The following is a 27,994-nucleotide window of genomic DNA, read 5'->3' as shown; positions in this document are numbered from 1 at the left end:
CCTCCTCCTCTCCCTCCTCTCCCCCGGCCGCCCGCCGGTGCCGGCGGAGGCGGGCGGAGCGGGCTGGGCCCGCTCGCATCCCCCCCACCCCCCTCCCGGCTCCCGGCTCCGCCTCGCCGAGGGAGCGGGGAGCAGCGGGGCTGCCCGGCCAGGCCGGGAACCGGCAGCCCCGGAGCCCCCCCGCCTAGCCCCGGGCCGGCCCCGCCGCCGCTCCGCTGGCCGCCGCCGATGGCACCGCGCTGCCGCCGCCAAGTAAGGGGAGAGCGGGGGGGGGGACGCGGGGCTGCGGAGAGGGAGAAGGGGGGGTCCGGGGACCCCCGCCGTGGGCTCGCCCCTTGCCAGCCGTGGGGAAAAAAAAAAATCCCTCGACCCACGCGGGACCGCCGCTCGCCCAGCCGGGACATCCCGCCCCGGCCGGGACCCACTCGGCGGAGCTCGCCCCCCCCCGCCGTCCCGTGTCCCGCACGGAGCCCTCGGAGCCCGCGACGGCCCCCCCGACCCTTACCCCCCCCCCCCCCGGGCTGGTGCCGGGGCTTTCGGGCCGGGTTTGAAGCCGTCGAAGGAGCGGGGCAGCGCTGGGGCGTGGGAACCGGGGTCCCCCGGTCGGGGGGGGGGAGGGCTCGACCCCTGCGAGGGGGTGCCCCAGGGGTGGGGAAGGACAGGGCAGCATCCCCTGGTCCCCCGGGGTGGGGAAGATGGCTGCCTGCGAGCCTTGAAGGCAGCCTGGGGAGGCTATGCCATCTTCACTGGTGTCTCGACGTGTGTTTGTTCTCAGCTTTGCTCTAAAACCACACGCCCTTGCGATGGACAGAGAAACGGCCCGAGTCAGCCGTTCCCCCGTGTTGCCAGGCCGGAAAAGCTCGTTAGTGTCTTTCTCGTTAAGTAAAAATTGTTGGGGCTGTTGGCTTTGGAGGGCAGGCGTTCAGGGTGCTCGGCCTGCGGAGAGAGGCTGTCCGCAACTTGTTCTTCAGGTTGTTTCAGGGGATGAAAGGGGAGAAGGGCGTCATTCAAAGCGACGGGAAGCAGCGCTGTCCCACGCAAGGTGGGGTTAACCCACGGCACTCGCTGCCGCAGGGCTCCCCATGCCGCCAGCGGGAAGCCCGGGGTTTGTAGGAGCGAGGTGATGGAGCCGGGAGCCCCGGGAGGGTCCCAGGAGGGTCCCAGCCCCCAGGGTGTGGGGCCAGCCGCTGCCTCCCCGTCTGGGGGTTTTCTGCGAGACAAGCTCTGGTCCGGCTGGGACCTGCAGGGAAGGTGGCGAGGGGACGGGTCTGACCCAAAACGCATCCCAGGTCAGATCCCGTCAGCTCCCGACTCAGCAGGCAAAATTATCCTGTAAAAAGGCAGCAGTAGTAAGTCGGGAAGTTGTTGGTGTCCCTGGGGTGTGAGCCAGGCTGATGGCGGGGGGGGGAGCTCCAGGTGCTGGGTCCCCGCTGTGCCCATGCGGCTGGGCTGGGCCGAGCTCTCCCAGCTCCGGTCGGCGCTGGGGGTCGGCGTGTCTGCAGCCCGATCCCGGGGCCCGAGGGCCGGCCACGGCCACGGCCACCCTCCTCTTCCCGTGTGGCTGCCCAGCCGTACGGGAAATAGCACCCACGATGCGAGAGCTGGTCACGGTGGCGGAGGGTGTCTCTTCTCCCCGGCTTTGCTGGTCCTCCAGACGTGGTGGTCAGGGAGAGGGGAGCATCTCTTCGCGAAACGCTGCCAGGGAAGGATGCTCTGCAGTGCACAGTGGGCGCGGAGGCCCAGCGAGGTGCTCCCGGCAGATGCGTGCACACGGGGTTTGGGGTTGTGCACCCACGACCGTCTCTGCCTGCGTTTGCCGGAGCGCTGCCGAAGGCAGGGGAGCGGGCAGGCAGCACAGCCCGCCAAAAAGCGGCTGCTACCGGTGGGAAGGAGCTGTGGCACCAGGGCTTGCGCCTACTCCTCCCGCGAGAGGTGCTCCTGGCCGGCAGGCGTGGGGCTCGCGGGCACCTCTGCCAGCACCTTTCGTTGTTCCAGTGCCGTGAGGGTGCTCAGCACCCAAAGCAGAGTTGGTGCAAGGTGCCCAGACAGTGGCGCGGGGCCGGACAGCGTGCCTGGCTCTGCGTGGGTGGGTGGGCGAAGGGCTGGGGTGGCGCGTGCTGAAACCCAGTGTGCGTGAGCTGCAGGCAGGGAAAAGGAAGATCCCAAGTGTCCTCTCGGGCTGGCGAAATGCAGAAAAAGTGTGTTCTCCTGTCACTGCAGAAAATAGTTTGAGCGTGACTCGGTTGGGTTTGTGTGCTGCAGTGGGACAGGAGGGATTTACACTCCACCCACCGCCTCAGGGGCTTCTCCCCAGCCCCACGGGCAAAAATCGGCTGATCTTGCCAAAAGCTGGGGCGGGTGGGCTGGAAAATGCCGTTCCTGCAGGGCCCCACCGTGCTTCTGCCCCGGGAGAAGATGCTGCCAGCGAGCGTGGCTTTCAGCGGGCCCAGCCCGGGATGCGGGCAAGAGCCAGGCTTCGGGCTGTGCTGTACCCCGCTGCTGTCGGGGAGCAACAGGCTCCGCGTGTGCAAGCGTGCACGTGCGCGGCAGGAGCCTTTCTCTCCTTGCGCGGTCTCCTGAAGCTCCAGGAGCCGACGTTTTTCCTTCCCAAAGGGCATCTGAAGTGGAAATCTCCCGCGAGTGGGGCACGCGCTTGCAGCCCCATCTGCATGCCCCGGCGGAGCCGGTCGAAGGCTGGAGGCTCTGCCAGAGCGGCCGCTCTTCCGCCGGCACCAGGAGGCTCCTGTCCCACCGCCCGCGGTCATTCTGCCCCAGCTCAGGTGGAATTAAGTCTCCGTTGCTAGCTCTGGTCCCGGAGCACCCGTGGCAGGCGAGTGCTGGTGGAACAAGCCCTCCCAAACCCACAGCGAGCCCCGTGGCACCGTCTGTGTGCCGGGGAGCAGCTGTGGGGCCGGGATCTTCGTGGGGAGGCTCGTGGGCAGGGCAGGCTGGCTGGAAAAACAGCTCCTCTGCCCTCCCATCGCCGGTCCCAGGAGCCCCCCGGCCCCAAACGCCGGGGGTGCCCGTAGTCGGCCCTTTCTCGTGGCTATCGGGACGTGCCCGCTGCCCTGCCGCCGCCTGCCCGGGCTCCGCTCGCCGGCGGGGACTGGCCTGTGGCCAGCTTCAGCCTGGCATCTTCCTCGTTGACGTGAGCGTTTCAGGCCCTACATGGCCAGGCCCTGGCTCCCACTGAGCTGCGCCTCTGCCCGCGCCCGGCAACGCTCCCCACGGCGCCTCCTTCATCGCCCCTCGCCCGGCCCTCGTGTCTCTCGCCCGGCCCCAGGGCTGGCAGGACGCTCCGTGCAGGGGCTTCCCAAGGGCTCTGGCACCAGCCACTTCCCCGGGGAGGGCTCGGGAGGCACGCGGAGCCCTCCCGGCTCCTTCCTCTCCATCCTCCCCCGGCCGCTTCAGCTGCCCTGAGTCACGCCGCGCCGCCGGTGCCGGCAGAACGGCAAAGCCCACGCGCGCGGCTGGTGGGCGCGGAGCGAGGAGGGGGAGAGTGGCCGCGTCCCGGTAAGCGCTTTCAGGCAGGGTAATCCGGTGTTATTTGTAACGCTAGTAGGGGAGCTATTTTTAGAGAGAGGCAAATTTGATTTAATAGAACATAATTTGCCACTGACAATTCAGAGGGCGGCCAAACGAGCAGCAGCTGGATTCCTAAGGAGGCTTTTTCTTGCCCTTCCTGAAATCCGAGGCTGATGTGCCAGAAGTGGCATTTGTTATTCCAGCAATTGCTGGGGGAAAGCCCCTTGGGATGGCCCGATTAGCTCTGCTTTGCTTTTCTTCTGTTGCTTCGTGCCGCCCCGTAACCTGCCGTTAAAAGAAGCGAGGGATATTTTTGCTGCCGTCCGTCGTGGGAGGCCTTGGTACACCCAAACTTCTCCGGGCAGCTGGAGCCAGCCAGGTCATCCCCCCCTTCGCCTTCTCTTCTGCAGGCTGAGCTAGCTCTGCACTCGCACCCTCTCCTTGTATAAATTTAGGATAAAAAATAGGTTCTGGACAAACAAAACAGCTCATTTGCCAGGAAATGGAAAGCCTGTGTGCGCTCCTGGTGGGTTTCTTAGAGATGGAGTTCTTCTGGACCAGCCTCGGAGATCCCTCGGGAGCCTCGTCATCCCGGAGAGGTGCAAACGCCGTATTTCCACTTGTCCTTTCCCCGAGGTGAAGATCCCCAGAAAACTAATGCCGGTGTGGGAAGACGAGTAGTTTTTTCTAGCCCTAAAACCGTCGTGTCTGGCGGCACGTGGCCAAAGAGCCGTCGGGATGAGCGGGGACGGCCGCAGGCTGGAGGCGAGTTGCCACGGGGCCAGCAGGGCGCCGGCGAGGGCGGGAAGGCGACGTCTCCCTCGGGGTTGTGCAGGTGTCCCCAGGGCAGAGCAGCGCGGCGTCACCCCCCGCCCCGGAGCAGCCGTCCCCCCCCGCTGCCCTGGGCAGGAGCAGCAGAAGCACCTCGGGGGGGTTGGGGGGTGTCCCCCCGAACCCCTGCCAGCTCAGCCCCCGCCGCGCTCCTGGCAGCCTGGGAGCCGCGTTGCGCTGCGGCTGGGGGATTGCTGAGGACAAGTGCCCCCCCCGCCCCGGACGCCGGCCCCGCTAGCCGAGGGAAGGGAGAGCCGCAGCGGAGAGGGGCAGGAGCTTTTCCAGGCAGCAGGATCTGCCTGGCTCTCGGAGGGCATCCCTGTTCCCGGCGGGGCATGGCTTCGGATCCGGCAAAATTTGCCACGAGGCAAATCCCCTCCCGGCCGCACGTGCGTGGCGTGGTGCAGGGCTGGAGCAGGCCGTGCTCCGTGCTGCAGCCCCCGGCTGCTCTCGGGAGGGAAGGGCTGAGCGGGACTAAGCACGGCCGCCTCCTTTAACCCCAGCAAATGCATGCCCGGGGTTTGCCCAGATGGGCAGTCGCTCCCTGAGGCTTGAAAACCCCTCGGCAGCCATCCGGGTGGGTGCTCAGCCCTGCGCTGCTCGCTCAGGGGTCACCGTCCACCCCGCAGCACCGAGGAGGGGATTGCCGCGCTCCCCCCACTCCTCCTCCACCCGGCTTTGCCCTCGGGCCGTGTCTCACCCCGGAGTACTTGCAGCGGCTGGAGTTAGAGCCGAAATAATATTAGTAAAGGAAATGGGTTGTGCTGGGGACTGAGCTCCCCGATCGCATCCCAAAAAGCCCCGCGAAGGTCGTCACATCCCCTCACCGACACTGGGGCCGTCCCGGGCGGCCGGGGTGAAGGAGAAGGGCTATCCTGGAGTCAGCTGTGGGCCAAATCCTGAGCGTTAGGGGTTGAGTGCCTGCTGCACCCTGTGTGCGACCGTCCCTTGGGGTGCTGGCTGGGGGTGGTATGGCACACAGGAGCCAGCGGCTCCCCGAAATGACTCACTCTCTGTAACCAAATGACTTTTCCCTTTTGGAAAAGGCGCCGTGGGCAGCCCAGCCAGCTGGGGGGGGTGCGGGTGGGCCCCGAGCATCGCCCCGAGTCGCGTGGCCCTTCCCAGCTCGCCCATGTTCCGCTTCCTCCGGTCCGTCAGCTCGGGCTGGTGGAAACCAGGAGCCGACATTTAGCAAGGGGATGGCCCTAAAACCGAGATTAAATTGTTCCATCGGCTCCTGGAAGAACAGCCACCTCTCGGGAAGCTGCCCTTTCCCCCGCGACCCCTTTGGTTCAGTGGAGAAGCTAATACGTTTGGAAACCTGCAAACGGATGGGCCGGACGGGGCCGCGTGGCTGGAGACCTTCCGACGTTTCCTCTGCCACACAGGTTCTTCCAGCCCGAAAAACCCAATTCTGAACATAGGCTTTAATTTACCATAATTCTCGGTGGCAGAGCCAGCTAAAGGTCACCGCCGGCATTGGAGACAAAGGCGTGAGCTGGGAGTTTCCACTCGTTCGGCTCCCCTGCCTCCAGGCACGGCGTCTTCTCTAATTAATTGCGTCCTTCCTTCTGCTCCTCTCACGCCGAGTTCCCCTGGAAAATGCTGGGGGTAAATAAGGCGACGAGCTCCTCTCCCTGCCCGCGGCGTTTGCCTTGCCTCCGTCGAGCCGCGGCGGCACCGCACCGGGTCCCTGGCAGAGGGCTCCCCCGGGGGTGGTCACACGGCAGGGTGCTCAGCTCACCCCCGTTTCTGCCAGCCCCCCCAGCGCGGCTACCACGGGGTGCCTGGAGCAGAGCGCACCCCACTTCCAAGCTCACGCCCCCCCCTCCCCGTGCCAGCCCCACTGACCACCGTGCCCCCGGGGGACCCGTGGCCGGGCAGCCGGTGCAGGCAGGAGCCAGCCTCTGCCCGCGGCAGGCAGGGCACCGCTGCCCCCTCCTCTCTTTGTGTCCCCACTCTAGGGAGGAAGGTGCTGACCGGGTGCTCCGAAGCTCCGGGGTTTGCTGCCCACGTGCTCAGCGGGATGGTGCCAGCAGGCCGAGACCCCCCCGCGCCCCTCACGGTGCCGATGTGACCGAGCGGCCGGCTGGACACCGCGGCGCTGAGCCCGGCACAGCGAGCGCAACGGCTCGTGGCCCCCCCTTTGGGGCCCGCCGCCCGAAGATGAGCGATGGTGGGTGGATCTCGCTCAGCCCCACCGAGTTTGCCCAGCTCCAGCAGTACACGGACTGTGAGTACCCTGTGCCCCCCACGCATCCCCCGGGACGGGGGTTTACTGGTCCTGTTGATCTCTGCCGGACTGGAGAGCTAGATGACGTCTTAGATTTTGGATGGGGAGGTGCCTGACCCCCAGCACTGGCTGGTGGGGGTACGGCAGAGGAGTCCCCGTGCCTGCGCACCCGGGAGGATTTATCCGAGCGCAAGTTCCCCCCCACCCCGGCTTTAGGGGACACGCATATGAGCGCAGCTTGGTCCCTCCGAAGGCGGCCGGCTCCCACGTTCGTTAGTGAAGCGAAATGCCAGCGAGAAAAGCAGACTGGCTTTTCCTAAACGCGGCTCAGCTCGAGTTGCCAACCCTCTGCGGTAATTTTACTTCGCGCTTTTGCAGAGCAACCCTCTCCTGCAGCCTCTGCCGAGGAGAGAGGGGGGTTGGCGGCAGTGCCGGGGGGGCCAGGGCTGCGAGCAGCTGGGGAAGGAGCCTGGGCAGAGCCGGGGGTCCGGAACCCGGGTGCGTTGAGGTCCTGCCCGCCGGAGAGCCGGCGCGCGGGCAGTGCAGCCCTGGGGGGAGCTGAGCGGGGCGGGGAAGGCCAGCCGGGACCGCGGGCCAAGGGGCGTGAAAGCTCGGGGCAGCACGACCCCGGGGTGAGCGGGCTCCTGCGGCTGCGCGGGAGGGGACTGGGAGGCAAAGGGGACCCCGGGAGCCCCCCGGGGCTGTCCTCGGGGCTGCTGCGCGTGGTAGGGGTGAGGCAAACCGGGTCAAGGCTTAGGGGGCACGGTACCCCGAGGCAAACGGCCCAGTGCAAACTGGGCATCGCAGGCAGGGGTAGGCAGGGCAGCGGGCAAGAGGGGTGCGCGCAGCGTCGCTGTCTGCATCTTGTCCTGCCTCTCTGGAGAACGGGCTCTGCTTTCTTGAATCGCAGACCATAAAACACCATCTGTAACGCTGAGCTCGGAACACGCACAGCGTCTTCGTTTCATTAATCAAAGCGTGGTGAGCAAGGCTGCAGCGCGGGCAGCTGCCTCCTCCCCGGGAGGGTGGTCTGGCGCCGAGCCGGGGAGCGGGGCTGGGGGTTCCTCCCCCAGGTCTCCCCCCAGCCACGGGGCCGGCAGCCCCCTCCTCGAGCACACGCTGGCCCCCAGTTGTGCTCTGCGAGCCCTCGGAGCTGCCCCCGGCATCCCGGCCAGCCGTGGCCCAGTGCCGAGCTCCGTCTGCAGCGGAGGGCTGGGGGGAGCAGGACCCAGCACAGCCCCCCATGTGGAAAGAGGGTTTCACAGGGCTGGCGTGGCCAAGGGCCTTTTAAACGGACAAGCCCGGAGATCTGGTCTGGAAGTTAGGGCTTAACGTCACCTCCCCTTGGTCTTTTTTTCCCGATTTTCCCTCATTTCTTATTTTTAGAAGGACCGGTGTCCCTCCAGCCACTCCAGCGCTGAGGGCACCCAGCCAGGAGAGCTCGCGGGCCATTTGCTGTTTGGGTGGAGGTTTGCGCAGAGCCATTCCCTTCTCATCCTCCCTCCAACACCCGCCGGCCATGCCCAGGGCAGGCTCTGGGGACTGCTCGGGCTGCTGCGGGGGTGCCAGCAGGCACCGGCTCTCGGCCTGGGGGCGGCCACCCAAAGCCCATGCGGAGGAGCCAGGACAGGGCCAGGCTTTGTGGTCCGGGCTTTCCTTGCCCAGCGCCGTAGCTTCGCTCTGGGTCTGCCTTTATTTTCGCATAGGTAGGAAGAAGAGGACCCATCCCTGCTGGCAAACTTTACGTATATACCCCGTGCTCCAAAGCGGGAGGGAAAAGCAGGGCATGGGTGGTCCCTTCCCAGGCATGGAGGGGACCACAGATGGTATATCCAGCAGATAAACTCATCTCCGCCGTCCCGGATGATGGCCTAACGGCGAAGGGGGGGGGGGGTGCCGTGCTCAGTGCGACACCTTTGTCTCCCCAGATTCCACCAAGAAGCTGAAGGATGTCCTGGAGGAGTTCCACGGGGACGGTGTCCTCTCGAGGTACAACCCCGAACAGGTACGGCCCTGTACCCTCCAGCCTCCCCCCTGCACTGCGGGCAGCTCCCGGCCCCCCCAGCCCAGTTCCCGCAGCTAAAAGCAGCCGGGTCTGTCTGCCTGCCCGCAGCTCGCGCTCCCGGGATGGGGGAAAATGCCCCCACGGGTGGGGAGCATCTCTCTGAGGTCCCCACCATGTCCCCCCCCAGCCATCCCGGGGACCAGGCCTGCCACGCCGCCGTCCCCCCCCTTCCACCGCAGCCACGCTGCCGCCCCGTGCTGGCTGCAGGCTGCCTTGCCAAGAGCGTTTTGGGGTATTTCCTTGCCGGGCAGAAGCCGGGAGGGATTTTTTTCCTCTCAAATGGCTTTGCTGCTGCCGGCGTGGGGACAGGGGAAGGCCCCGTCCCTCTCGCTCTCGCCTGGCGAAGGCTGGGGTTATTTTTTCCCAAGTGGTGCTTTCAGAGAGACCGATTAGTGTGCCAGCAGGACAGAGCCTTTCACGGGGGCTGTAATCACTAGAAACGAGGCAAAATGGGAAAAATCAGTGGGCTGAATGCGGCGAGGAGGGGCAGCGAAACCACCCCGCTATTCAAGGGCACCACGGGACCCTCGTTCCGGCTGGGGCCACAAAAGCTGTCGGGAAGGCAGCGTCTGGATGCGATGGGGATACCCAGCGGGGAAGGAGGAGGCGAGGAGACCTTGGAGGACGATAGTCCCCGGGGGCTGGGGGTGGGCTGGAGGGTCCCGCTGCTCCGTGCCCTGCCCCAGGGAGGGGGGGCAGGAGGCTTTCAGAGCACGGCTCGTTACACCCCGCTGCCTCCGACACCCCCGGCCTCCTTTGGCCGTGCCAGAAGGTCTGCATGCAGTTCCTCGATCGTTTGCCAAGAGCGCCCAGCTCCGTGAGAGCCTCCCGCCCCTCCAACGAGCTGCCCCCCGCGTGGGGGTCTGCAGGCCCCCGGAGCACGCGAGCCGGCCACTGCCCTGCCACCGACCAGCGCTGTCCCACCGTGGCTCTGCCCTGCCCTGCCACTCCCCCGGCTCCCGTCCCTGCTCCCAATGCCGCTGGCCTGGCTCAGCTGCGCCGGACCCTGGCAGCCGGCCGGTGCTGGGGATTTCTGGCGCTGCTGCCTTGGGTCCCTTCGGGCCTTGCCGTCGGGGTCTGGGAAGCCGGCGGTTTTGGGGAGGGCTCTGCAGCTGACGTGCCCGGTAAGGGGGGCCCCGGGGGTGCCCCCCCCCCCCCCCCCCGCCAGCAGCTCTGCACCCCCAGCAGCCTCCTCTGCCCCCTCCCCAGCCCATCGACTACGAGGGCTTTTGCCTCTTCATGAAGACCTACCTGGAGGCGGACGTACCCGAGGAACTGTGCCAGCACCTCTTCACCTCCTTCAAGCGTAAGATCTGCGAAGCGTCCCCAGAGCCCCAGCGCCAGAGCCCCAGCATCTCGCAGCTCAACACCCGCGGTGAGCCGGCCTTGCCCCCGCCGCCCAGCCGGCACGCCGTGGCACGGCAGCACGGCAGGCTCGCTCCGACGCCGCCCCACGGGGATGAAGGTTGCGGGGCGGCACCCGCAGCGGGTGGCATCGGGCCAGCCACGCAGCCCGGCTCCGTCCCGTCTGGCAGACGGGGTCCCAGGGACCCTGTGCCGCTCCGGGGAGGAGAGGCCTTTCCCCGGGGTGGGGGACCCAGGAGGCATCATTGCGCTGATTCCTCCCTTTCCTCCGCGCGTTCAGAGCCCAAGTCACTCGACGCCGGCATCTCCATCCAGACCGAGGTGGCCTGCGCCCCCGTCACAGGTACCGGCGCGGGCAGCCACCGAGTGCGCAGCTGCACCCAGAGCGGGGGACGTGTGCCGGGCACTCGGCTTCTGCCTTCCCCTGGCCCCTGCCCGGGTGGTTTTGCAGCATGTGGAGACATCTGCCGAAAGGATTATAAACTGCAAAAGAAAAGGGAAAGCCCTCCCCGGGTGCTCAGCTGCCACGGTGGGGTACAGCGGCAGGGCACCACGTCCTCCCCGCCCGGTCCCCAGCACCATGGCGGCCGGCACCCAGGGACGGGAGGGTGGGCGAGGGGCTGCCTGCGGTGGCCCTCGGCGAGCCCCGGGGCCGGGCTGCCAGCCTCCTTAGGGGCTAGCAAAGAGGACCCGGGGCGAGCGACTGGCACCCAAGCGGGGTCCCTGGAGGAAGGGGCTTGCTGGGCACAGTCACCCTGGTGTTACGCTGCCCACGGGTGTGTGTCTGCTTTGCAGGGATCAACGGGAAAACGCTTCTAAGTGCCCTGGGACGACACGCTCCTGAGCCCAAGAGCTGCCACAGCAACGTGGCTGAGCCACAGCCGGCGTCCCTCACCCCGGCATCCATCCCCAACGCCTCCCCGAGCTGGTCCAGGTCATCCTCGCAGAAGTCCACCACTGGCACCCCTTCTGCTCACAACTCCTCGGGCTCCTCGAAGATCTCCTCCGGGTCGCTGCTCAGCCCTCAGTCGCCCGGTGAGCTTAGCTGGGGCTTCGCGGCGAGGCGCCCCCCGCCTCCCCCGGTTTCCCAAGCCGCGGAGCCATGCCTTGCACTGGCAGCGCGGCCGGTTGGGTCCCTGGGGTAGTGGCGGTGACCTTCCAAACTCGGCGGGTTCCCGGTGTCTTGACACCTTCGCTTTGCCAACTTACGCTGTCAATCCCGTCCCGCGGAGCCCCCGCCGGTCAATGTCTTAATTACCTGGCAGCAGCTCGTAGCGAGGGGGGATCGGAGCGGTGACGCATGGCTGCCTCCAGCCGAGCTCCTGCCAGCCCCCGAAGAGCGGAGCGCTGGGAAGGGCCCCTCTGCCAGGAGCAGCCATCTGCCCAAGGCTGCCGCCGCCGCCGGCGTGGGCTGTCCCGGCACCCCCGGTGTGCCGTCCCGCCGCCAGCCGAGCTCCGAGCTCCTTCTGGCCGGGTGCTTGTCCCCGGCGGGGCACGTCCCCGTGGGCTCCCATCGCTCATCCTGCCCGCACCCGTGGTGCCAGAGGCGTGGGGGTCTGCGCCCCGGGGACCGACTGGCAGTGCCCAGCCCCGCTCTGGCCATGGCACCCAGCACCACGCCGAACGTGTCCCTGCCCCAGAGTTCAGGCGCTGCCAGCCCCGCGTCCCGGCTGGGGACAGCTCCTGGCCCCAGTGACCAGCCCTGCACGCAACCTTCATCCCTGCCCCCCCCCTTCCCTGCCCGCAGGCACGAGGACTGTGGAGAAGAAGTTGCCCTTCAGCCTGCGGAAGAGCCCCAGCTCCCTGAAAGCCGCCCCCCCGCCCCCGCCCGCCCCCCTGGCCCAGGTGGTCCACCTGAAGGACATCGTCTGCTACCTGTCCCTGCTGGAGAGGGGACGCGCGGAGGACAAGCTGGAGTGTGAGTGGGACCCTGGGGCCACGGGCCACCGGTCACGCTGCGTGGAGGGGGGGCCGGGTGGCTGGAGGCACAGCCTGGGGGTTCGCCCGAGGAGAGCTGTGCGGGGTTGGATGCTCCTGCTCGCGTCTTAACGCCGAAACGTTAAAACCGCTTCGGAAAACTGGTCGGCATCACCCCCCAGCTCCTGCCCGCCAGCACCCGTTGTCTGGCAGAGGGGCAGCGGGGGGGGCCGCAGCTTAGCTCTGATACCCCGCAGCCCGGTTCGGGCTCGGGTCACGTCTCACCCGGGTGAGCTGGTGCAGCGCTGCCCCTGTCCCACACCCCCAGGGCTGCACCAAGCGCTGGCTGCCCCCCCCTGGCTGCCCTGGCACTGGGCTCCGACCGACTTCTCTTCTCCCTCCAGTTATGTTTCGCCTCTACGATACCGATGGAAACGGCCTCCTGGACAGCTCGGTAAGCCTCTCCTCGGGAGAGACAGCTGGGGTCGCTCGGGGTGGGGGGGGCAGAGACACGCAGGGCCCTATCGGGATGCCTGCTGCCCCGGTGAGGGGCTCTGAGCCGAGGAGGGGTATTTGGGGCTGGGGGATGCGGACCAGCCCTGCAGCATCCAGCAGCAGCTGGAAGAAATCCACCCACCGGTAACTGTAGCTCTACATCAAATCACGGTATTTCAGAAAAGGAAAAATCATGCACAAACACCCCCTCTGCCCCCCGCCCCGGGGTGTTTTCTCTTTGTCCTTTGGGTATTTCCCTTGAAACCCGTTGCAAATAAAAAAAAATCTGTTTTATCAGAGCAGTTTTTCTGAGGGAAAACCCAACGCCAATTTTCTGGCAGATTTTCAGAGGAGAAAGCAAGCACCCAGCACCCACCAAGAAGCGGGGTGTCGCTGGCCCCCTGTGCGGGCGAGGGCCCGGGGCAACCGTGGGCGTATCGAGATGTAGATGCGATACGTCCCCGGTTGGGGGACGTGAGGCTGGACACGCCGCGTGTGCCCAAAGCCGTCCCTGAGCGCCGGGCGCCGTTGTCTTTGTGCTCAGGAGCTGGATCGTATCATCAACCAGATGGTGCACGTGGCCGAGTACCTGGAGTGGGACTCCACCGAGCTGAAGCCCGTGAGTGCCGGGGCCGGGGGGGGCCGCGGGGGGTCTCGGCCAACAGCCAGGGTTCGCGGTCTCCTCCCTCCTCCAGATCTTGAAGGCGATGATGGAGGAGATAGACTACGACCATGATGGGACCGTGACGCTGGAGGAGTGGATCCGGGGCGGCATGACCACCATCCCCTTGCTGGTCCTGCTGGGGATGGAGACGGTGAGTGCCCGCGCGGGAACCTGCTTCGGCAGGAACGGCAGCGGGAGAGCAGGGCGGCGATGGAGGGCACGCTGGGACCACGGGAGGGCACCCTACCCCCGGCGACGCGCTGCGCACCCGTCCGGCACCGCACGGCCCCCCCGCCAGCCCCGGGCTCCCCGGCCCTGCAGACACCCCCACCCCACCTCTGCTGACCAGCCTTCATCCCCCCCCCCCAATCTTTACAAGCTCAGTTTTGAGCCGCAGTCGTTGCCAGTTACCGTGCCCGAGCAGGCTGGGCTCGCTCCATAGCGTCCTCTGGTTCAATGAATATTTAATCAAAACATCAACTGAGCACCTAAAATGCCAGCCCCTCTCCTGGGGTGAGCTTCAAAGAGCAGAGGTGGGGTGGTTTGGGACCCCCCAAACTTCCCTCAGTGGCTTTTTCATCCTTTTGGGCTTCATTTCATCGAGGTGCATCCCTGGTCAGCGGGTGATAGCTTGCAGAGAAAAATCTGGGGTTTTGCTCCCCGGTGCCCACCCTGGTGTTTGTTCACCACGGAGAGGTTGGGGGGGGGGCAGGTTTTCTGGCAGGAGGATTCAAGAAAACGAATTTTAAGTGGCTCCTGCAAAGCGCTCGTGCCTGGCCCCAGATGAAAGAGGTCACCCCGTGGTGGCGGTGGCCTGGCCCCAGATGTGGAGTCGCCTTCCCTCCGGCCGCCGGCAGAGCATCCCTGCGGCCGGGCTGTGCCGAGGGGCTGTGGGGAGCCGGAGCTCGGTGCCAGGAGCCAGATGTGCCCTGGGAGCGGGGGGCCGCGGCAGCAGGGATGTTTGGGGGACACTGGGGAGAAGGGAAATGGGGGGGAGCCTGTGGTCCCGCTGGGAAGCGAACTCCTGCAGAAACACTGCAGGCTTTTACGGGACAAAAAGCTGACGAACGCAGCGGGCTGTGACACCCCCCCCCCGGCCCTCCGCTCCTCTGCCCCGCAGAACGTGAAGGATGACGGGCAGCACGCCTGGAGGCTGAAGCACTTCAAGAAACCTGCCTACTGCAACTTCTGCCGCACCATGTTGCTGGGGGTCCGCAAGCAGGGCCTCTGCTGCTCCTGTGAGTCCCGGACCCCCTGGCCGGCGCCCCCCACCCCCGGGCTCCCACCCCGTCCCAGCGCCCCGGACAGCAGGGACTGGGCCCCCTCGGTGCCGAGCTCTGCGGGTGCCGCAGGGCGAGCGGGGAGGGGGCAGAGCGCCCGTACCGGGGGGCGACGCTCACCGCCTTCTTTTTCTCCTGCCAGTCTGCAAGTACACCGTCCACGAGAGGTGCGTGTCCAAAGATATTGCCTCCTGCATCAGCACCTATGTGAAATCCAAGAGAAACACGAGCGTGAGTAGGCTGCCGCACGCTTCTGAGCTCCCGCAGAGCCCTCCTGGAGGCAGCGCCGCTGGCAGCGGCTGGCCCCTCCGTCTCCTGCCCCGCTCCCCCATGGCTTTTTCCCCCGGGATTTGCGCCTCGGGTGCTGGGCAGCAGCTCGTGGGCATTCCCAGCACCCAGAGCCCGGCAGGGTGGGACCCGCAGGACGCCCGGCCCTGAGGTTCGGCTGCGGGTGGGGGACGGGTGTCCCCGGTGTGCCACAGGGAGGGAAAGCGGCTGTGCGAGGGGCTGGTTTGGATCAGACGGCATCCCTGCGCAACGGGCTACCCTCCAAAATCACGGAGGCAGCCGTTAGCGGAGAGCCCATGGGTCGGTGGGTGCTGTGCCCGCAGTACCCCCCTCCCCGTGCCTTGCAGATGATGCAGCACACCTGGATCGAGGGCAATTCCCCCGTCAAGTGCGACAGATGCCACAAGAGCATCAAGTGCTACCAGGGCATCACCGGCCTGCACTGCGTCTGGTGCCAAGTCACCGTGAGTACACAGGCATGGGGGGGGGGTGTCCAGCCGTGCCCTGCGGCGCACCCTGTGCGGCCCCGCGGGAGGAGAGGCTCGCGAACAGCCTGGTGTCCCCTGCCCCACGTCCCTTCCTCCTGCCCCCACCAGCTCCACAACAAATGCGCCTCCCACGTGAAGCCGGAGTGCGACGGGGGCCCGCTGCGGGACCACATCTTGCTGCCTTCCTACATCTGCCCCGTCGTCCTGGTAAGTGCCCCCCTCCTTGCTGCCGGGTGACGGGGACCCGGCAGGGCATCGTCACGGCTGGCGGGGCATCGTCACGGCCGCCGGGGCGGCGTGTGCATCCACACCTCCGTTCCCCAAAGGACAGGCAGTCCCACTGCCGGAGATCGGAGAGCGACTCCCCTGCCAGCACCAGCCCCGAGGACAACCAGGGCTTCAAGTTCAACTCCACCACGGTGGACGGGCAAGGGCTCCAGGTAGGCTCCTGCGCCGGGCCGCCGGCGAGCTGTGCCACGGGCGCGTGTGCCGAACAGCGGTCGGGTGTTGGCAGCTGTGCTTTCTGCCCTCCAGATCAGCCCCCGGCCCGGGACGCACCCCCTCCTGGTGCTGGTGAACCCCAAGAGCGGAGGAAGGCAAGGGGAGCGGTAGGTGGGGTCCAGCCTGGGGAGAGCCTCCCCCCCGGCGTGGGGGACTGCCGGCCCCTCGGGCTGCCCCGGCACCTCTCCCGGAGGGGGACTCGCCCCCGCGGCATCCCCGTACCTCTCTGTCCCTAGGGTCCTCCGGAAATTTCACTACCTGCTCAACCCGCGCCAAGTGTACAACCTGGACCGCGGCGGGCCCGCGCCGGGGTACGGAGATGCTGTGGCTGACGCTCTGCCCCCTCCCGCCGGCCCCTGCTCCCCCGCGTCACCCCTTGTCTCTCCCGGCTTTCTCCAGGCTGAGCTTCTTTCGGGACACCCCAGATTTCCGCGTCCTGGCCTGTGGAGGGGACGGCACGGTGGGCTGGATCCTGGACTGCATAGGTGAGCTCCCGCAGAGCATCGTCCGCCTGTGCGCTCTGCCCTCTGCCACCCGTTCCCCACGTTCCCCCCGGCCAGAGCGGGGCGGGGGTCCTGCCCCAGCATCGCCCCCCGGGCCGCTGCCGAGGAGGGACGTGGAGAGGAGCCAGGGGGTGAGTCCTCTCAGCCCCAAACCTCGCTTGCCCCTTCGATCGCAGACAAGGCGAACCTGGCGAAGCACCCGCCGGTGGCCGTCCTGCCCCTGGGAACGGGCAACGACCTGGCCCGGTGCCTGCGCTGGGGAGGAGGTGAGGCTGGGCGAGCATCGCCCCAGGGGGGTGGCCGGCCCCCCGGGGGAGCGTCCGGTGCGGCTGGGTGGGTGCCGTCCAGGGGGAGGGAGGGCTCCCGGGCTCTTGGGACGAGGCTCGATGCATCTCAGCCCTGGTGCCTCCCGATGGTGCCTCTAACGCCCTCCAAAAAAAAAAAAGCAGCCGCTGCTTTCTGAACCCCCAACAACCTTTTTCCCCTGGGAGAGCCGTGCCGCCAGCTGAAATCCCTGCCACCGCTGCACGGACGAGCCGGGCATCTCGCTGGTGCCGTAGAGGCAGCCCCGGGCTCCCCCCGGGTGCTCAGCACCCAACTGCCTCCGGCCCCAGATGGCACGGCCACGCTCTCCTTCGCCCTCCTCCGACGCCCGCCGTCTTCCCCTCACAGGCTACGAAGGAGGCAACCTGATGAAGGTCCTGAAGGACATCGAGCACAGCACCGAGGTGATGCTGGACCGCTGGCAGATAGACGTCATTCCCAGCGACAGGGAGGCCAACGGAGACCCCGTCCCGTCCACCATCATCAACAACTACTTCTCCATCGGGGTGGTGAGTACCACGGGGCAGGGACAGGTCCCGAGGGACTTGTTAGCCGGAGAGAGCGGCGCGGTGCAGGGCTAGTCATGGGTGCCCAGACCAGCACCGGGCACGGCAAAGCGGAGGGCAGGGCTCTGGAGGCCAGCGGAGCACGGGAACTGATGCCAGCACCCCAAATTTCCTCCCCGTGTCCTCCGAGAGTCTTCCGAGCCAGCCCTGAGTTAATTCCCTGGAGCAGGGGCTGGTTCCTCAGAGACCGTAAAAGCCTTCCTAAGTGTTTGGTGAAACTCTGCGTCTGAGCTTGCGTCTCCCAAGCCGGGGACTCTCCTGCCCTGCTCTTCCTTGCTCGTGTTCCCAACCTCCCTCCGCCTCCTGGCATTGTTCTTTCGGTTTTATTCTCCTTTGTAACGGCAGCACTTGAATGCATAGACAGGCACGGTAGCTCTCTCTTCCCAGCGGGAATGTTGCAAGAGCAAGTGTGTGAGGAGCTTAAACGGGGTTCAGGGAAGTTTGGGGTCCCGGGGATGGGTTGAGATCTGCTGGACGCCCCACCTGCAGCTTTTGCCGAGACGGCAGCCATCGGCAAAGCCCCGCGTTGGTGCTCAGACCGGCATCCCCCCACGTTTCCTAACCCGGGGAGGTCAGGGAGCCTGGGGAGGACGGCAGCCCCGTGCCCCGGGGGCTTTCCCCGGCCCCAGGGGTCGGTCCTGGGGGCGGCGGGGCTTTGGGGGAATGGCAGGGTGGAAAGCACTTCTCTCCCTGCGGGCTTGCAGGGGTTTTGTCCTGGGCCGTGGGTACCCGAGCGTGGGTTGTCCACCTGGCAGCAGCTGCGGGATGCTCCTCGTTTGACGTCATCTCCTGCTAACGCCGGGTGACGTCACTGCAGGTGGCATTTGGTGACAGCTTCCGAATCGGGCTCGAATGCCATTGTGATGGAGAGCTGCCGCCCTGCCCGGGCGGCTGTCGGGGTGCAGGGTCCCGGGGTGGCCCCGGAGCCCTGCTGGTAGCCCTTCCTGCCCCCCTCAGCACCACCTCCACGTGGAGCCCCTGTGATGAGGGAAGGAGGCCAAGCGCACTAATTACCTCTCGCTTAACGAGCCCGTTCACACTTTGTGAGCAGCCCGGCCGAGGGTGCCTCCATCCGCACGGCCCCGCGCTGCGCCCCTGTGCCACAGGGACAGGGCGCTGAGCCCCCTCATCCCGCTGCGTGCCCGCGGGGGGGTGGGGAGGTGTTTCTGTTTCCCCGCTGCGCTGCCCACGCGCGTCTCCGCGCTCCCTCTCCCTGCAGGACGCCTCCATCGCCCACCGCTTCCACATCATGCGAGAAAAGCACCCTGAGAAATTCAACAGCAGGTAAGGGCTGCCCCTGTCCTCCTCCGCTCTCGCCCCTCTCCCCACGGCGCCGGCAGCAGCCCCGGGGCGGCAGCGCGGGGTTCGGCCGACCTCGGGGGCCGGTGGGGGGCCGGGGTGGGTGCTCCTCTGGGCCCCGTGCAGCGTGGCAGGCTGCTTGAACTTGGCCGCGCACCCGGTTACGTTCGTTCACGCTTTATAATTAGCGATGAATTCCGGGAGCGGCAGGAGCAGGCCAGGCAGCCAGGGCAGGGCAGGCAGCAGGTTGCGGCTCGCTCCCACCACGCTCGGGGCGCACAGAAATGGCGTGACGGCAGCAGGAGCTTGTGACCCCGTTCCTCGTGTTCAGAAACGCCTGCGAGAAAACCCCCAACCAGCCCAAAGCGTCCGGCTTTGCTCAGAAATTCGGCTCCCCTCGGCTCACAGCTCCCTGGCAGTCGCCGCAGGGGACGAGCGGCGGCGGGGGGCTGCCTGGCAGGGGGAGGGGAGGGAACGGGGCAGGGTGCTGAGGTGGGGGACGGCCCTTCCATGGGGTACCCCGTTCCCGACAGCCCCAGGGTGGCCCGTCAAGAGATGACAGCCCCCGCTCAGCTCTGCCGAGAGCCGGTGGAGGCACCCCGTCCCGTGCCGGGGGACCACCCAGCACCCGCGTCCTCCCCCTCCGCAGGGTGTCAGAGCCAGGGCTGCCCGAGCCGCCCCCCGCCATGGCTCCCTGGGACCATGGGTGACCCTGTCGCTGGCTTGTGTCGTGTCCCCGTCGCTGGCCCGTGTCCCCGTCGCAATGGCTCCAGAAAGGCTCTGGCAGCCCGTGGGGAGGTGCGGCTCCCTAGCGGGATGCTGACGCCGCTCTGTGCCCCAGGATGAAGAACAAGCTGTGGTACTTCGAATTCGGGACATCGGAGACCTTTGCGGCCACCTGCAAGAAGCTCCATGACTACGTCGAGGTGGAGGTGGGTTTCCAGGGACGGGCCCCAGCTCCAGCCACGGCACAAGATTTTTTGTTGGGAGACGTCGCCCCCGGGGTCCCTCGGGCAGGGCTTCTGGCCGCTTGGGGAGGGGGGTGCCACGGCAGCTTTGGCCCCTCGCGGCGGCGAGAGGATGCCGCGGCTGGCGGGACCCGCTCTTCCACCACGCGGCGCTTGCCACGGAGCCGGCCAGCTGCAGGCGGGAGAACGGCCCTGTATTTATCCCCCCCTTTCCAGCTGGATTCAAGAGCGTGCCTGGAATATTCTCCCTGTAAACTCTGCGTCTGCTCCCAGCCCTCGTTTGATGACATGGAAACAGGCTTTAATTAGAGCGGGGAGGAGGGCCTGCGGTTGCTAAGAGCGCTGTCATTTCTCCGCTCGTGCTGGGGGGTTTGGGCCGTGCTTTGCTGCAAACTTCCGCCTCTCCTTATCCGGGGATAAACGGCCCTTTTATAACTTGGGCTTGAGGGTGAAGGGGGGGGGCGGGGGGAAGAAAAAATCCCGTCGCTTGCCGCACGGCGCTGGTGCGGGTCTGAGCAGGGTGGGTGCGGGCAGGGAGCGGGCAGAGCCCGGGGAGCTGGTGGCGCGTTACGTGCGGCTGTGGGCAGGGGGGTTCCGCAGCCCGTTTCTGCACGGGGGGCGGTTCCAGCCCTTCCCGAAGCCCCCGGCAGCTGGCGGGAAGGGGCAGGAGCGGGGCCACGGCCATCTCATCCCCTCCGCTGGCCGCGCACCAGCGTCCCCGGGGCGCGTCAATCCGCGTCCGCGGGGTTCGACGCCACCGGAGGTGGGTGCGAGGTGCCCCCTGCTCCTCACGAGGCGCCCCGCGCGCTCCCCGCCAAGCGCGCGTCGGCACCGGCTGCACCGCGCCGGCAGGAAAGCGTTAATCCCGCGGCGTTTGAAGTTGAAAGCGGCAGCCTGTCCTCCCTCCGGCTCCCAGGCAACTGTCAGCCTTGCAGAGAAATGGCAGTTTTGTTTTGGAAATTGGCACTCGTTCTCCTACGGCTCCTGGAAATGAATTTGTTTTTTCCCCAGCTGCAAATTTCTACTTCCAGCATCGCTGCCAGCGCGCCGTCAGCTGCCCCTGCTCAAAGAGCCCATTGTAGCTCGCTGGCACGCTAACAGGGGAGGGCTGCGCAGGGAGAAATCGTGTGCGCGTGGGCAGGCGTGGGCGGCCGTGCTCCTGCCCGCCCCGGCTGGGAACGGGCTCCCGCAGCGTCCCTGGAAATCCCGCAGCCCTGGGCGGCAGAGTCACTCCCATCCCACCGCGGCCTCGCGGGCAGGCAGGCAGGCAAGACGCCTGCGGTCGGGGGCGACGCTCGGCTCGGCCGGGCGTGGGGTGCGTTCTCCATCCCACAAGGAATCGGAGCCCTCTCGCCCGGTATCCGCTGCTCAGGGGTGTCAGGGTCTCGTCTCTTCCTACAAATCATAATCTCGGTAGCATGTATTGAGAAATGAGGGATTTGCATCCGCTGGGAGCCTTGGAGAGACAGCTCTTCCCTCCCAAACCAGCAGATTCCTGCCTTTTGCTTTCAACGCAAGGCTAAAAATAAGATCTCGGAGCATCAGGGGAGGCAGAGCAGATCCGAACGTAGAGACATTTGCTCGCGTGCGCGCCCAGCTCCGCGGCCGGCGTGCTCGGCGCCTGCCGACGGCGTATAAAAAATAAGCTCGAGGTCTTCGCCCTTTGCTCAAGGGAAACAACAGGAGTCAAAGCAGCAGCGGGGGTTCGTCGGCCCGTCCGCATTCCTCTCAGCAAAGCGAGAGAGGGCAGAAATGCCATCGCGTCGGAAAATGCAAGGGAAAAAAACCGCGCTGGTGTTCGCTGGAGCGTGGCGTGGCGGGTAGAGAGCGGATGCACGAAGGAAAATACAGATGCTGTAGAGAAAATACGATGGAGTGGGAAAGCAGCTGCTTCCTCCAGAGGTATCTAGAAGGAGAATCCAGCACGTCTGGGTAGCACGAGGGTGAGAAGACCCGAAGTTAAGAAATGCATTTCCACGGCTGCTGCTTCCAGTCCCGTGGGAAAGCCGCAGGCAACAGATATTTTACCTTTTACAAGGAATTTTCAGCTGGGGCAGTCCTGCTGTCCGACAGCAAAGCCCGGGATACCAGTTCTGTGTGCCAGCTTGCGGTTTTCTCTCCAAAACTGACATTTTTTCCTCTGACACCTTTCTATCTTTTCCTTCCGGCCTCATTTCTAGTTTCCAAATTGCACTCGAAGACCAAACTATTTTGAGGTTTCCGGGCAGCCAAGCTTTCTGATTCTTTGGCGTGGGTGCGAACAAGGCGAGGTGGGGCAGCACGTGCTGGAGATGCTGGGATGGAGGTCGCTCCGGGGCCGAGCTGGTTTTTTGCCTCCTATTTTGGGTCGCAGCACAGAGCCCGGCAGAGGTTTTATGTGCTCTCATAGGAAATTCGCTTTTCGAAACGGCCATCTCGGACATGTAGTAAAATTCTTACTGAAGGGGAAGCGGCCCCAGGAAGGCAAGGTGGCGGCGTCAGCCCTAGAAAAGCAAAGCCGGGGTGAGGGGGGGAAGTTGTTGGCCCCAGTTGCCACCCTGGGCAGGTTTGCTCTGGGGACCGTCCGGCAGCACACGATGCTCAGGGCTCCCCGCTGCTTCGGCGGGCAGGCGGGGAGAGGAGCCTGGGCTCCGCGGGGCCGGGCATCATCTCCCCCACCCTGCCCCGGGCCTGACACTGCCCGTGTGCCCGGCAGTGCGACGGGACCCCGCTAGACCTGAGCAATGCGTCCCTGGAGGGCATCGCCGTCCTCAACATCCCCAGCATGTACGGCGGCTCCAACCTCTGGGGCGAGACCAAGAAGCAACGTGGTTACAACCGCCTGGGCAAGAAAGCGCCGGAGAAGCTGCACGCCACGGTGGTCACCGACGCCAAGGAGCTCAAGTTCTGCGTGCAGGGTGAGCGGCGGGGCCCAGCAGCCGTTTGTGGGGCGCACGGGGGAGCTGGGCAGCCGCCGGTTCTGGCCGCAGCCTGCGCACGTGTTGCCGGAGCGATAGCACCTGAGGGGTTGCTGTCGGCTCGCTGTCTTTTGGGGGGGGGGTCAGGGTGACCCCGAGATCTGTCCCAGCTGGCGAAGGGGGGTGGCCCAGCACCGCCTTTCTCAGGGCTGGAAAGGACGGAGAGGACGTGGCTCCTGCACCCCGCCGTCTGCTTCTTCCCCCCCCCCCCGCTCCGAGGGTGCCCGGATGGGACCTGTCCCCTGCGGGTGTGACCCTGGGCGGCCCCCGGCCCCCCCCATGCCCCGTGGGGCTGGCAGGTAGCCACGGCAGGGCCGGGCGCCCGCTGCTGCAGAGGAGGAGCCGGAAGCGGAGCCGCAGAGCTGGCACCGGTGGCTTTTGTAAGCATCTTCCCAGGCTCTGCCGCAGCGCTGCCGGCCTGGCTTGGGGGGGTTCGGTACTTGGGCTGTGCCCCCGCCGCCACCTCGCACCCGCTGCTGTGGCCACCGGAGCCGTCCCTGCGGGCACGAGCAGGGTGCGGAGAGCGGCGGGTTGGAAAGCAGCCAGCAAAACAGGCCGAGTGCCCGTATTTTCCACCCGCCGCCTCCCGCGGCCCAGGGCTGGGGTGAGAAACGGCCCCCCTGGCGCGCGGCTGCCAGGATGGCAGTGTCGCTGGCCATCCTGGGCTGTCACTGGCCATCCCGGGCTGTCACCGGCCATCCCTCGCCTGGTAACCCCAAGGGAAGGGGCTGCAGGGAGCGGGGCAGAGCAAAGGCCAGTTCCGAAGGTGGCGAGGGGCGGTGGGGTCAGTCCCCTGGGCACCTCCCCGCTCGCGGGTGGGCGTGGGGGAACTCTGAGGGCTTCTCCTGGCGGGGGCTGCCACCGGCGGGGAGACGGGCGCTGAAGGGAATGAGAGACGGAGCGAGTTGCCCCCGTGTCGGGCGCCTTTGCTGGCAGCATAGAAGGGCGGGAGGGGCTGGGAGAGGGGCTGATGCCGGGGGATCTGAGCTGCTCCCACCGGTGAGGATCCCGCCCGTACGTCCCAGCTCCCCGGGGGGAGGTCGTGCCGCCGTTCCATCCCACGCTGCAAACGAGCACGGGGCGAGCTGGCGGGGATCCTGCAGCCCCGCGGGACTGGGCGCTGTTTCAGACCAGGAGTATTTTTGCTCAGAGATTTTAGACAGCAGCGTTGGCCAACGCCGCTAACGCCCAGCTCAGGGGACATCGGGGGACATCCCCACAGTGCCACCAGCCCCGGGGCCGTCAGCAGTCCCACCAGATGACAGCGGAAGGCAGGGGCTGCCCAGGGACGGGGGACTGACCGGGATCGCTCTCTCTTGCAGATCTCAGCGACCATCTCCTGGAGGTGGTGGGGCTGGAGGGCGCGATGGAGATGGGGCAGATCTACACAGGGCTGAAGAGCGCCGGGAAGAGACTGGCCCAGTGTTCGTCCGTCACCATCAGGTATTTGTCCCCATCCCGGCTGAGTGCCTGACCGGGGGCGAGAGCTGGCGCCCGTGTCACCCTGTGCTCCCTCTCTTTGTGCCTTGCAGGACCTCCAAGCTGCTGCCCATGCAGGTGGACGGGGAGCCCTGGATGCAGCCATCCTGCACCGTGAGTCCCCGGGACGGGGACAGCTGGGGCAGGCAGGGGCAGGCAGCGGGGCAGGCAGGGGCAGGCAGCGGGGCAGGCAGGGGCAGGCAGCCTCAGCTCCCGGTGCAGCGTGGCAAAGCCTCTGGAGTTGGAGGGAGGCTCCTGCGCTTGCTGGCGGGTGGCCGTGGAGCCCGGCCGTGTGCGACTTCTGTCTGCGCCCGTGCCAGCCCCGAGCCTGGGGACAGCCACGGCGGGAGGCGTGGGGACAGGGACACGCTCGTCTCCTGCCAGGGAGGAGGGCACAGCAGCATCCCTTCTCGGGGGGGCTGCAGTGGGGTCCCCCACCATCCGGCAGGCAGCTTGCCTGGAGGAGAAATCTTCCGCCTGCCCCAGCGCTGCCCGGATGTGATCCCGGAGCTGTTACTGTCGTTTAACGCCCCGGCTGGGGGGACAGCGGCTCCTCGCCCCGGTGCTGGGTGCTGGGCTGCTCCTGGGTCACTCCCTGGGTTCGGGGATGCCTGGAGGAGCTCAGAGCCTGGAAGCCCCTTCCTGAGCTGGGTTCTTCACTTCTTTTTAGGTCAAAATTACACATAAAAGCCAAGTGCCGATGCTACTGGGGCCCCCCCAGAAGAGCAGCTTCTTTTTCCTGAAGAGGAGAAACCGAACTCGAGATTAAGCAGCGTGCAGGGAGCTGCAGCGCAGAGGCACCTGGCGTCCCGGACACCCACCTGCTGCGGGGAGGGGGTCCCCAAATCCCTGCTCTGCGGCGGGGAGAGAAAACACCCCCCAAGCCCCGTGGGGATGATTTGTCCTGGGAAGGTCCTTGGAGGCTCCTTCCCAACCACCACAAGCGTCTTCTCCAGCCGGGATGGAAGCGGCGGGCGAAGGCAGGCTGACGTGCAGGGAACGTGTTCACCGGAGCAGCTGGGTTTTTTCTGGTTTTTTTTTTTTTTCCCTTTATTTAAATAACTTCCCCCCACACACACCCAGCCCGCCCCGGCAGAGCTGCAAATGAACGTGCTCCCAAGAAAACGCCAAGCTTCACTTATTTATTTTTGATCCTCTTGAAGGACACTCGATGTTTTGCTGCACTGGCTTTCTGTCCCCCAACCCTTGCACATTGGAGAAGTTATTTATTTTCTTAGCCTAGAGGAGACGGTCTCGGCCGTGCCTTCGGCTGCCGTTTCTGGGACGGGGTTTAAGCAGATGCAAAGACAGCCTTTGCTGCCGGCCCGGGGCGCCGCGAGGCGTGGGACGGGCTGGGGACGGACGGCACCTGGGCCACGGGGACGAGCGCGGGGGCGGACGGGAGGAAACCATGTTTTGATGTGGAAATGACAAAAAAGGGATTTTTGGGAGGGGAGCTGCTGCCCCCCGGTAAACCCCCGTGCCCTGGCTCTGGGCTTCACATTCATATTTATGTATTTATTTAGCAAACTTTGGGGGGGGTCACCTTCTTTTTATGAGCCTGGGTTGGACATGTCACCTCCCTTCTCTTCTGGCCGTCCCCCCGGCTGCGCCCACGGCACCTCCTTCCACGTGGATTTTCTTCTCTCCTAAAGCGTGCCAGTCTGCGCTGGGGGCTGGGGACGCGGGGGACACACGTCCAGCAGGTCTTCTCGCTTGGAAGTGTCCCCCGCCGCCTTTTCAGGCATCTCCGCGCGTGCTTCGCCAGGCCCGTGCTCTCCTGGTGCTCCTGGATGGCTGCAGGGAGCGGGGGGGAGCTGGCGCACCTCGGTTTGTGCACGGCCAGCGCTTCCCCTGCCCCCAGCCCACCCCAAACCCGAGGAGCTTCGTCGCTGCCACCCCCCTCTGCACCCTCCTGCCTGCACGGGCGCCTGCCGCTCGCCGCCCGGCCGCTCCTCTCCTCCTTGCCCAGCCGGAATGCACGGGCAGGTTTCGGCGGCATCACCCGTGTGTCCCCCAGCGGGCACGTGGGGACGGACCGTGGGACGCGGCTTCTCACCAGGATGCGACAGGACCACGGACAAATGCACGGAGGAGGCAGCGGTCTGGATGTGCGCCTCGCTTCGCAGCGCTTCCAGGAGCCGGGACCTGGCAGGACTGGGCCACGGAAAGGGCTGCTGGTTGGTCCCGCAGGCGCCCGCTGCCTCCTGTGGTGGCCCTGTGTGGGGGGATGCCTGGCCCCCAAATCGGCCCCCGCTCCCAGGCAGCTTCCTCGGGTCTGGCAGAGGCCCCTGTACCGCTGCGAGCGAGCCGGGAGCAGCCTGTGCCCCTGGATGTTGCTGCAGGCAGGAAAGCCGCTGCTCGTCCCTGCTGTACCCCTGCCACAGGGCAGGGACCCCCGGCTGGGACAAGCCACCCTCCTCCCTGGTGACCCGGTGTCCGGTCCCTCCTCGTGCTGCAGGTCCCCATTCACTCGCATCCCCCGGCAGCGCAGAGGGTGCTGCCATCATTATGTTTCAGAGTGAACAGGCAGCTGTTCGCCACCTTTCCCAGGCAGGGACGGTGGTGGTGTGCACCCGTTCAGGCTTTGCTCGGGGCTGTTTCCGGCGGCGGGGCCCTGCTGCCCCAGGAGGAGGGGGCAGCGCCCCAGGGGACCCCCAGCCCGTGGGTCCCCCGCAGCCGGGGCGCAGGAGGAGGCTCCGGCGGGCACGGGGGTCACTGCAGCTCACCGGAGCCGTGACCTGCGTCCACGGGCACGCTCCACTGCGGTGCATAAATCCACCCTCCTCCTCCCCGTCACCCGGGGCGGCCGTTAATGAATAGCCAGGTGAAAGCCTACGGGAGCTACGCCAAATAAACCCCGGGTCCCAGGGACCGGCGGCCTCCATTTCCTCGGCCCCTCCCCGACGGCAGCTGTGCCTCGCAGCCCCCGCGTTTGGGGAGGGTGAAAGACAAAAAGAGAAAAAACCCCTCGACCCTCTCCAGAGCTTTGCCGACAGGCGGGGCGATGGCTTTGATGACAACGCACGAGGTCAGCAGCGTTTACAGCAGCGGGTTTTGGCTCCGTTTCCCTGCCCATTTGGCCTCGACCCGGTGCCTGATCCCGGGGCTCCGGTCAGCAAGCGCCTGTGCGGAATGGCGGAGCTGCTCCTGCACCCGGTCACGGTTTGCTGGGCTCTGGGCAAAGAGCGGCGCTTGGGTCTCTCTGCTCTGGTTTGCCGGCGGCAGCGCAGCCAGGGGAAGCAAGCGGGCGCCTGTGCCCGTACCCGCGGGTCTGGCAGCGTGCCGGGGCCGAGGAGTGCCCTTGTTTGAGCTCAAAACTGGGGGGAGCACCCAGATATCTGTCCCATGGGGCACGGGGAGCCCGGGGCCACCGCCCTGGGCCAGCAGGATGACCAGCACCACCGGTCTGCAAAGAGCGACGGGCTCCGACGGAGACACCGGCCCCTCTCTGAGCAGGGAGGTGGTCCGGGCCACCTCCCCCAGGGACGCAGCGTGGGTCTGCTCCCCCCTCCCCGTGCCAAAGCCACGGTTCAACGGGCCCTGGCAGCTGACGACCCCCTTGTCCAACGGCGCAAAGGTCTCCAGCCTGGGAGGGGACCCGCGGGGGCTGGGACACCAGCCCGGCTGTCGCCGGCTCCGGGGAGGACTACGCCACGCGGCCGAGGGGCACGAGAGGCTCTGACCCCCCCCGTCCCCCTCTGTGTGTCCCAGCTCAGCCCCCTTCGTCCCCCAAAGGCCGTGGGATGGAGCAGGACCCCCCAAACACACCCCCAGCCCCAGGCACGGGTGCCAGCGTGCGAGCACCCCACCGAGCCGGCGGCGGGCTGGGGGACCCCCAAGAGCCGGGGAACCCCAATTGCCGCGGGAGCCCCAGCCCGACGCCGGCTCCAGCCCCATCCTCCCGCTGCGTGCGTAGCCGTGGTTGCCTGCATGGAAATGGCGTCCGTAGCGTAGCGCGTGTTGCCGTGTACACCTGGAGTGCTGTGGGCTTGCCTCAAATAAAGGTGGTGATGAAATACTCGGCTGGTCCTGGGGTGCGCTGGGGTTCCCCGATTCCCGGCCAGGCACGGGGAACCTTTGGGGACCCCCACGGGTGGTGCCTGATTCGGGGCACCAGGGCTGAAGTGGCGTCCTCAGCGGCAGCGCAATGGAGCAGGAGCTGCAACTGGCTAAATTTGGAGCCTGCAATTTTTTCTTAATTTTTTTTTTTTTTTTTTTTTCCGGAGCGGGTTCTAAATTTAGC

At 66.5% G+C, this 27,994-nt stretch overlaps 1 protein-coding gene across 9 annotated transcripts; it reads left to right on the top strand.

The window, feature by feature from the left end:
* The first annotated feature begins 11 nt into the window (after positions 1-11).
* LOC142602873 (diacylglycerol kinase beta-like) lies at positions 12-27,767 on the top strand. Of its 9 annotated transcripts, none has more exons than XM_075760635.1 (27): positions 12-252; positions 776-862; positions 6,321-6,589; positions 8,518-8,594; positions 9,864-10,029; positions 10,300-10,362; positions 10,815-11,054; positions 11,767-11,937; positions 12,341-12,390; positions 12,976-13,050; positions 13,127-13,246; positions 14,216-14,333; positions 14,518-14,606; positions 15,011-15,127; positions 15,260-15,358; positions 15,478-15,591; positions 15,686-15,759; positions 15,889-15,963; positions 16,052-16,137; positions 16,332-16,421; positions 16,828-16,988; positions 18,265-18,329; positions 19,186-19,276; positions 22,008-22,209; positions 23,592-23,712; positions 23,802-23,862; positions 24,419-27,767. In XM_075760635.1, exons 2-27 carry the CDS (start codon positions 804-806, stop codon positions 24,515-24,517), a joined length of 2,952 nt encoding a protein of 983 aa, XP_075616750.1. In that variant the 5' UTR covers positions 12-252; positions 776-803; the 3' UTR covers positions 24,518-27,767. The 9 variants fall into 9 exon arrangements, with proteins under 9 accessions (XP_075616750.1, XP_075616754.1, XP_075616753.1 ...); XM_075760643.1 differs by lacking the exons at positions 12-252; positions 776-862; positions 6,321-6,589 and adding exons at positions 6,825-6,942; positions 7,979-8,058; positions 8,296-8,415; XM_075760639.1 differs by lacking the exon at positions 776-862.
* The last annotated feature ends 227 nt before the right edge of the window (positions 27,768-27,994 follow it).

The sequence above is a fragment of the Balearica regulorum genome, chromosome 9 (assembly GCF_011004875.1).
Source record: "Balearica regulorum gibbericeps isolate bBalReg1 chromosome 9, bBalReg1.pri, whole genome shotgun sequence".
NCBI classification, from domain to species: domain Eukaryota; kingdom Metazoa; phylum Chordata; class Aves; order Gruiformes; family Gruidae; genus Balearica; species Balearica regulorum.
Note: the sequence above shows the minus strand (reverse complement) of the source record. Positions and strands in the feature narration are given on the sequence as shown.

Bases quoted from the DNA above. Each gene is read 5' to 3' on its own strand.
- LOC142602873 (XM_075760635.1), top strand. From the start codon at position 804: ATGGACAGAGAAACGGCCCGAGTCAGCCGTTCCCCCGTGTTGCCAGGC. The intron at 863-6,320 runs GTTAGTGTCTTT...TCCCCACTCTAG, and splicing joins TTGCCAGGCCGGAAAAGCTC to GGAGGAAGGTGCTGACCGGG. The intron at 14,334-14,517 runs GTGAGTCCCGGA...TTCTCCTGCCAG, and splicing joins GCAGGGCCTCTGCTGCTCCT to TCTGCAAGTACACCGTCCAC.